General features: G+C 37.6%; 1 protein-coding gene across 1 annotated transcript; it reads right to left on the reverse strand.

Moving 5' to 3' along the window:
* Positions 1–1,874: 1,874 nt before the first annotated feature.
* Positions 1,875–3,542, reverse strand: LOC126818023 (multiple epidermal growth factor-like domains protein 6). Its single transcript, XM_050545198.2, has one exon. It carries the CDS (start codon positions 3,540–3,542, stop codon positions 1,875–1,877), a length of 1,668 nt encoding a protein of 555 aa, XP_050401155.2.
* Positions 3,543–10,363: the final 6,821 nt, after the last annotated feature.

A 10,363-nucleotide genomic window follows, 5' to 3' on the forward strand; every position in this document is an offset into this window, starting at 1 on the left:
CACTCCCTAAGCCAAGTTGGTAGCCAATAAACCGCCAGGTTGCCAGTTAGTGATACCCTGATATTTTTGCCCAATGCTTGTCCCGTGAGTGTTTTTCGGGGAATCATGTATTTTTCTAGTAAGATTAGGCGTCTCTACTTTCCATTTATACCAAATTTGCCATACCTTTATTGAGAATAACTACCCTATAAATACTTTCGTCACAATCTATATTTAAGAATTAAAACATTCGTGTCTTGATCATATATATACTCTTCAAAAAAAAGTAGGGGACATTGAAACGCAAATACCTATGCAGGTTGTGATATTATAAATAGTCATGAATACTTGAAATGCTTTGAGAGTATGTTCACAGATGAAGAACTTATCGTCCCAACAGAATCACTGAGCTCCATGTGCGACACGCAATAGCGCCATACACGTGGGAGGGGTTCATTGTCAAATTTGACACTTCAAGGAAGGTTTGATGAAAACTGCAGCTTGCTGGTTTATCCTATCCATGTTTGCTTTCCTATCGGTTCTTGCATAAGATTTACTGTTTAGCGTATCTTTGCTTTACACTTCATTTGATTGGGAGATGTGTTCGTCGACGTCAACGTCAACCGACAACACTGCAAGAATTGGCCGTGGCACTGCAAGAGGAGTGGGTCAGATTGACCCAAATCGTGATTGGACGGTTGATTAGGAGCATGTGCCACAACGAATTGCTGAATGTCTAGGATTGGTGGAGCAATTACGCATTATTAAGACAAAAATCAAAAACGTCCATTTTCACTTTTGACAGTGTATCTCTTTGCAAATGAAATGGGCCCGTCAGATAAGCCGCCCATGTGAACTGTTTATGTTCATGTGTAGGCAATTGGCCTGTTATTAACATACACTGGTTACCTCTTATAAAAAAAGCAGTGCATTTTGTATTGTTTCTGAATATCCCCTACTTTTTTTTTGAAGAGTATATATGGGTAAGAATGAATGGAAATGCTTAGAAAACATATCTTACTTTCAGAGCAATCCATTCCTATTTTACCCCCCACACAACCAACCGAACAGTCTCCATTCTCCTTATAACAGGAACGGTGCATGCAGTTAGAACTACACGTGTAATTACATGATTTCCCCCATCTTCTATCTTTACATTGCGAACAGTTGTTGATATCATCTTGATTACAAATAGTACAGTTTTGATTACATTCTCTGTCACAATTGTCGCCACTGTATCCTTTAATACATAAACTACATTTACCATTAGTTCTATCACATCTACCATAACATGTTGTACTACAGTTCTTATCACACCCATCACCATATCTTCCTACAATACATTCAGTACATCTACCATTACTCCTACTACAGCTACTACCACACACCCTACTACACGTCCTATTACATCCATCGCCATATCTTCCAACAATACATTCAGTACATCTACCATCTATTCTGGTACAAGTATCAGGACAGTTAATAGGACATGTTTTATTACAACCGGCCCCAAATATTCCGGATTTACATTCTATACATATACCTGTTGGTGTATTAAATTTCCCTGTACAATTACTAGAACATCTGGTTTCACAGTTTGTACCATACCAACCAGATTTACACGTAGAACAGTGTCCTGTACTCCTACTGCAACCACCTATACACTGATCAACTGTACAAGATGTATCACATGTATCTCCATACCATCCTACTTTACAACTACTAGTACAATAACCATCTTCCTGTCTACATCCTCCATTGTTACAGTTATTAGAACATTGTTGTTGACACAAGGTACCCCAATAACCATCATTACATCCACCATTACAAATACCATTTGATTTAACACATGACGTCATACATGTAGAACATGATGTTTCACAGTTTGTACCGTATCATTTTAGATGACATATATCACAGTCACCTGCAGTCCTATCGCAGTTACTATTACAGTTAGTAACTATACATGTTGATTGACAGTTGGTACCATATCTACCACTAATACAATCATTACAAACACCTGTTGTTCTACTACAACCACCAGAACACTGTCCATTACATGATGTATCACATGTATCTCCATAGCATTCTACTTTACAACCATTATTACAATAACCATCTACCTGTCTACATCCCCCACTATTACAGTTATTAGAACATCGTTGTTGACACGAGGTACCCCAATAACCATCAATACATCCACCATTACAAATACCATTTGATTTAACACATGACGTGGTACATGTAGAACATGATGTTTCACAGTTTGGGTCGTACCATTTTAGATGACATATATCACAGTCTCCTGCAGTCCTATCGCAGTTACTATTACAGTTAGTAACTATACATGTTGATTGACAGTTGGTACCATATCTACCACTAATACAATCATTACAAACACCTGTTGTTCTACTACAGCCATCAGAACACTGTTGATTACATGATGTATCACATTTATCTCCATGCCATCCTACTTTACAACCAGTAAGGCAATAACCATCTACCTGTCTACATCCTCCACTATTACAGTTATTAGAACACCGTTCTTGACAATTGGTACCATAGTAACCCTGTGTACATCCAGAACATTGTCCTGTATTGCTGTTACACCCACCTATACATTGATCAACTGTACAAGAAGTATCACATGTATTTCCATACCATCCTCCTCTACAACCATTATTACAATAACTATCTACCTGTCTACATCCTCCATTGTTACAGTTATTAGAACATTGCTGTAGACACGAGTTACTCCAATAACCATCAATACATCCACCATTACACATACCATTTGATTTAACACATGATGTCATACATGTGGAACATGATATTTGACAGTTTGTACCGTACCATTTTAGATGACATATATCACAGTCACCTGCAGTCCTATCGCAGTTAACATTACAGTTAGTAACTATACATGTTAATTGACAGTTGGTACCATATCTACCATTAATACAATCATTACACACACCTGTTCTACTACAGCCACCAGAACACTGTCGATTACATGGTGTATCACATGTATCTCCATACCATCCTACTTTACAACCATTATTACAATTACCATCTACCTGTCTACATCCTCCATTGTTACAGTTATTAGAACATTGTTGTTGGCAGCTGGTACCATACCATCCTACTTTACAACCATTAGTACAATAGCCATCCCCCTGTCTACATCCCCCATTGTTGCAATTATTAGAACACTGTTGTTGACATGAGTTACCCCGATAACCTTTAATACATCCACCATTACAAATACCATTTGATTTAACACATGACGTCATACATGTAGAACATGCTGTTTCACAGTTTATACCGTACCATTTGAGATGACATGTATCACAGTCTCCTGTAATCCTGTCACAGTTGCCTACACAGTTAGTAACTATACATGTTGATTGGCAGTTGGTACCATATCTACCATTAATACAATCATTACAATTACCAGATGTTGAATTACATAATCTATCTTTACAGTTGACGTCACACTGATTCTCACAGTCTACACCATAATACTGGTCTGGACAACCGTCTGAAATATAACATAAACTCATCTCAATTTTAGATATATAGAAAATAATACAGACTACGTACACCATAATACTGATATGGACAACAATTTAAAATAATACGTAAACTCCGTTTTATATATAGAAATTAACCCAAACAGTAACAATATTATTTGCTGAAAAAACTGTAAAGTAACAAATGATAGAAAATAAAGGTAAAATCACACTTTTAACGTAGATGTAGTTTACATGGTGAAGAAATCTACGGTATTAGAATTTTACCTAAGCTCAATATGTAATACCCTATTTAAAATGGAGCCATCTTGGCTGAGTGAATAGGATGCTGGCTCGCTATCCTGGGGGTCACGTTTACCTAAGCTCAGTATGTAATACACTGAGTAGGATGTTGACTCGCTAACCTAAAGGTCGCGTGTTCGATCACGGATGGTACGGAAACCGATGCCCGTGTACACATTGATGTGCACGTAAACGTACCATGGACCGTTGGAATTCGAAATAAGAGCCAGCTATGGCTCCGCTGTCGCGTAAAGATTCCGCTCATAGCACACGCTATTTTGTATCCTGGTCTTCATTAGCCCAGTCCAGAACCGTAAAATCCCATTCATTTCATATATATTTAAAATCAAATTACAGACATTTACCTGTGTATATTTGAACTTCGCACAATGTAAGTACACCAGTATCATTGATAAACACTGTTCTAGCAGATAAAGATGTAGATGGTTGTTGATTACATCTATCTATAGTATATACAGATTCGTTTGTTGGTGGGGTATTTATATAACATGGTGCTGCTGTTGTTAATGCCGATTCATTACACTGACCATCAGATTGTAACTTTATCTCAAATCCTCGTAATCTATCTTGATCTGTAAAACAAAATACAATATTTTCTTAATTGTATTGATCAAAGTATACACAAATCATAATGTATACTATTCACATAGATGAGAAGTGATATCCAGTGGTTTAGGAAATGTATCTAGTCATATACAAGACAATCCTCGTCAATTATAGAAACAAGCAGATCCATCAAAAAGATCTACCTTAACTTGAAACGGAAACTTAGTGTTTGAGTATCTGACAAGTTTGATGACTACAATGCATTGACATTAACAAATCATCAGCTTACTGGATGTTTGTGTCTGATCCAGCATATTTGGCGCGTGAGACACGGTTCATATATTTACAAACCAGATATAGGTTTGCAATTATGGCGACCCTTGCGATGAAATACATACAAAACGAATACAAAAAAGTTGAGAATTATATCAACAACACAATCATATCTACAACATAGATAAGGGCATTATAATCTTATAATCGTTGATGCATTTATCAAACACACTTAGATAATTAGACTACCTATTATTATTTAAAGTAGCTAGAGTCTGTAACTCAATATCTTCAACAGTTTTCGACATTGAAAACACGAATTTATTGTCGATTTAAATCAACATGTTGTGATCTTACCGTGAAAAGATGGGCTTCTGACATCCAATATTTAAGACAAAATAAACACTTTACCATTGGTACACGATTTGTACCGTAATGCGTTTCAGTGTCATTTGTAACAATGGACTCGAAGAACGAGGCTAGACATGTCAAACAGTGACGCCATATTCTTATCTAGCGAGCATGCGCAATAACTACTATCGGTGTAGACTCGAATAACCGGACGCTAGAGATTGTCACTCGATTGAGACTTCTGACGTATTTCGCCGAACATAACTGTAATGAACACTATTGAAGCATAATTGTATCTTACAACATGGGGGTTATACCATGTGTATTCATTATGGGTTATTTTTAATATACAACAGACTGGATGATATTGAGGTTATAATCAACATTATATTTTCCCCCAATTTGGGCTAGTTCCCTAAAATTATACCATAGCCTTGACCAAAAAGAACACTATTTTTTAAAACTGAGCCTTTGTCAGCTTTATAACTGTAAATCTTGAATCAGTTTTAACTGATGTTTGTTTCACAATCGATTTAAAGCATTGGGACAACGAGAGAATAAGCCCTGTTGATTTTTCCTGTTCTTCCATTTCTTGCAAAAAGTGAACATATCTTACATGGAAACCGCTTATTTCTATTATTCCACCCCTAAGACTTCTAATGGATGTGATATAGAGAGAAAAAAAGAAAAACACTGTGAAATACGTCATCGAAAAATGGACAATATCTAGTTGCAACATGCTAATGGGAAATACACTTTAAAAAGTAAGTGAAGGTAAAATGGTCAATATTATGTTACAACTTTTATAAAGTATGTGAAAGTAAAAAGAATAATATTATGTTACATCATGCTTATGGTCAGTACGTTTAAAAAGGAATGCCAAATAATGTAAAAGTAAAGTGTTGATGACATTCCTGATATAAAATGAATGTTGTTGATAATACCATCAACAACCTGGACTGTCTGTAGAATGGTTGAATGAATACTTGTTAATTTGTTGTCTACTTACTATTGTCGAGCCTGTTATATATGGTAATATTGGTGATATTGAAGAAGTGTTGTAGATCAACACACCACCAACCAGGTTGATTGTCAGCTGTATGGGTACATGATCCTATAATATAATCACCATCAATATCCCCATCTACAGCTCTAGATGATACACCTTCATATGCAGTAAAACTCTGGTTTGTTGTTTTATTTAAGGCTAAATTTGTTATTTGGGCTGAAATATTAAAACAAAATCTGTATTATTATGAGTGGTTTTAAGGTATAGATATTTAGCGAAGAGCGTATCCTTTTATATATATAATCGTTCCAATGATAATGGAGATGAAGATATAGACGATGACATCCAGGTTATTAAGCTTTGAATGACTATGACTGGGTAACCAGGTGTGTAGTCTTTATTAAACTGACAGCGAGACAGTATCGCGATACATCAGTGAAAAAGGGACATATTCTGGTCATTGTCCGTCACATACACAAATGCAATTTGTATATCAGTATCAGTATGGTTGATATAAATCAAATCGTAAATTTTTTTTTTAGAACTAATTTGTTGGTACTTTTAACACTGAGGCTCCTGACCGCAGCCCGGTCCGCTTATTCCGGGCCTGGTGAAAATGGATTGGATGTTGGATCCCGAAATAAAATCTCTCATAATATTAGCCCTCGTCATTTTCTCCAGATATGTGTGCCAAACTCCGACACTTTATGGTCTTGATAAGCAATAACGGTTACTACTAATCTGTTTCCAGCTGCTGACTGGGCCTTGGGCCCCAATTGGAAAAACATTATTTATATATTTTTCAAAATAAGTACAATTCAATCTTCGTATCCACTGAAAAATGAAATGACCTCAATCTGAGGAGAAAAATGATATATGAGTGAGGTGCTGTAATAGTGAATCAGACTACTTTCGTTTTCTCGTTATGTCCCGTATTCTTCACCGTGATTGGGGCCCAACAAAACCCATTGTTCCGAGGGTACATTGCTACCCAATCCGCCCCTGACAATTTTAATTTGGGGCTAAAATATTATAAATGGTTGCAATCACCAGGTTTCCTATCCCACTAAGCCTGAGAGTTAAACAGCAACCGGGGCTGATCGATGCAGCAGGAAAAGAGGTAATATTGTAACTAGGGCGATGGGAATATTAAGACATTGACGCGAGCCTTTCCGTGAGTATTTGATTCAACGCTTTTGAAATTCGAGGGCACGTTTTGAAAAATGAGGGCACTTTTTCCAAAATGGAGGCACTTTTTTTTCGGAAGTTGAGGACAAATAGCCACACACATCCATATACCCTGGTAGGAAATTTCGTTTGATTAGAGCGTAATCAATTATTTTTCGGTTTCTTTTGTTTTTGCATTTATGAGGGCAGGGTAGGCGGTTGTCAACCCTGCCTACCCGCCTATGATTTCGACTAGAAATTGTCACGCCATAAAAGAAACCAAAATACAATGAAATCGACAATTTTAGTCAATTTAACAGAAGGGCTGTTGTTATATAATTTACTTTATATTTGATAGGATGGACTGAAATCTTTTTCATGCAATGTATACGATAGTAAATAGTTAATTAAGAAGAAAAAAGGGGGTTGGGGTATCTTATTTAGCAATCTATCTGCTACGCCTTCCAGGCTATGGGCAAATGAAATTCCACTGTTAGGTTAATGAAAATATAATAAATAAATCAATAAATAAACCTAATTCTACTGCATATTTCAATAAATCAATCACATACACACAATGTAATCGAAAACGGAATTACCTAGTATAACTTTAACACACATATTGTATGCAATCAATTCCAAAATTTATTCAAAGACAAAATTGTCCATTAAAGGAAAATACGCATGAGTCTTAATGGGGCATTCTTAAATATGCATATATCCAAATCAAGAGTCTAATACTAGTATCGAGTATTCGTGTACGTAAGCATTTAAATAATCTTAAAACACGTTCTATATTCCACAAAGCAAGACTTAAATTCGGGCCAGGGAGCAGAGCGAGAGCTGGGCTATGAAACGGGACCAATATATTTATCACGTGTTATTAGTAACACCACATTTTTGAATGGTAGGAGAAATACAATAAACATACAGTAATAATATGTAATTCATGTCAATATGAGACACGCCTAGTTGAATACTAAATCAACAGTGTCTCGATAGAAACCTAAAAATATGAATGTGATTTGTTGCGGTTAATAACAGTATCTCAATAGAAACCTAAAAATATTAATGTACAGCTGTGATTCGTTATCAAATTAAACTCGTGTCAAAGATTATTTTACAGACGAGAACACCATTAGACTGCTGTTTATTGTTCTGTCCGAACGAACACCAGTCCAGCACCACTAACAAGGAGACACTGGGCTTGAAAATTGGCCAATACCCGACATGAATGAGCCAATGTGGTTCCTATTATGGACAGAAAAGTGTAATGACTAGTAGCAAAACTGTTTCTAGTAAACGGTTTTCGAATCTGAAACTTAGTACTGGCAAGTCTAACAACTCAACTATTATAAAACAGCCCATCGTAGGGGCGGATCCCCCTCCCCCCCCCCCCTTGCTCAGCTACATAAAATATTTTGTAAATCAACACTTTTTATGAGAAAAGTTTCTCGGTCGTGTGCTTTATCCTTTATTGTCAGATGTGGGACAGGATGGGCACTCAAAGCACGAGATAATGATATAGACATTATGTGATATCACAATTAATGCTTTGCAACCATGAAATTCAATCACAATGTCATTGTATTAATGCATAATAAAAAATTGACGTCAAACGAAGTGTTGAATTTCTCTGTTTAAAAAGCTCAATGAGTATGTATATACGCCAAAATGACGATAGAGATCATGTGGGAGGGGGGGAGATACATTGTCTCAGGAACCTGGCAAACCCCCTCCTGCAAAATTTCCTGGATCCGCCCCTGCATCGCATTGCGTGTTATCATAGACACATTTTAATAACAATTCATAATTTTAAACAAAAATATCTAGTGAGCAATTTAATAATGTTTAAATACATTAAACAAGGTGTTTATTAATATCCCAATCTTAAAAAAGACATAAGGTCTCAAGCAGCAGGAACAACGTTAATAATACAGTAATCAAACGGAAAACAAAATGTTTAGTAATAAAAAATAAATCGGCTACGAACATGTCAATGATGTGATAGTCCATAATACATCGCTCATTGCCAGATATCCATTAATCAAATACAATGTTATATACTAAGCAGCAAAAAAAACGTCAGGTTGGTATGTTACTCTGAATAGACGCAATACATAGAACTTGGTAAATGTTTTTATTGTATATTTGTGACCACATCTCCAACTTTACCTGAACAATAAGGCCCCTTCCCAAACACAGAATTGATTTTCATGTAACTCGTGCTACACACGCTGTTCACCGGGACCAGACCTATAAAATGCACCCGTATACTCCGTTGAATCATTTACACTACAACGCCAGCAGCATGCCACGACTCACGACAGCTCAGATGAACCAGGCGCTTGGAAGATTCAACGCTGGCAACACTGCCCAAGCCGTTGGCAATCACTTCCAGGTCAATGTTCGGACCATCTACAGACTTCAGCAACGCTTTCGGGCCACCAACACCACGGATGATCGCCCCCGAACTGGCAGACCAAGGGTTACCACAAGGCGACAATACCGCCATGTTGTGCGACATCACGTGCAGAATCCCTTCACACAGGCATCTGAGACAGCACGTCAGAGAGTGGGAACACACGGAAAACCCATCAGTACCGATACAGTGCACCGACGTCTCATCAGAGAGAACATCCATTGTCAAAGACCTTGCCGTGGACCGATTTTGACACCTCTGGCCAACGACGTGAACGTCTACAGTTTGCCCAACAACACCAGAACTGGCGACACAGGCAATGGGGAACTGTTCCGTGAGAGTCGGTATTGCGTATCAACTGCAGATACACATGGAGAACTGTTCCGTGAGAGTCGGTATTGCGTATCAACTGCAGATGGCAGGACCAGAATATGGCGTCGACGTGGCCAGCGTTATTCTGACCAATGTGTCATGGAACGAGACTCATGGGGAGGTCCAAGCATAATGGTTTGGGGAAGAATCGGTCTGAAACAGAGAGTGGGTCCTGTGGTGTTCCAAAATCTTTGTCCAGAGAGAGGAGGCGACATCACAGCAGTGCGCTACATCGATCGAGCTCTCAGAACCCACGTCATACCACATTTTGCACGTCATCAAAACAAAGTTTTCTAACATGATAACGCCCGTGCCCACACCGCCAGAGTTACTCGGGACTTCTACAGCAGAAAGATGTCAACGTTATGCACTGGCCAACCCGTAGTCCGGACGTAAACCCGATTAAAC

Source organism: Patella vulgata, chromosome 4 (genome assembly GCF_932274485.2).
Source record: "Patella vulgata chromosome 4, xgPatVulg1.2, whole genome shotgun sequence".
NCBI lineage: Eukaryota > Metazoa > Mollusca > Gastropoda > Patellidae > Patella > Patella vulgata.

Excerpts from the sequence above, each read along its gene's own strand:
- LOC126818023 (XM_050545198.2), bottom strand. The coding sequence starts at position 3,542 with ATGAGTTTATGTTATATTTCAGACGGTTGTCCAGACCAGTATTATGGT.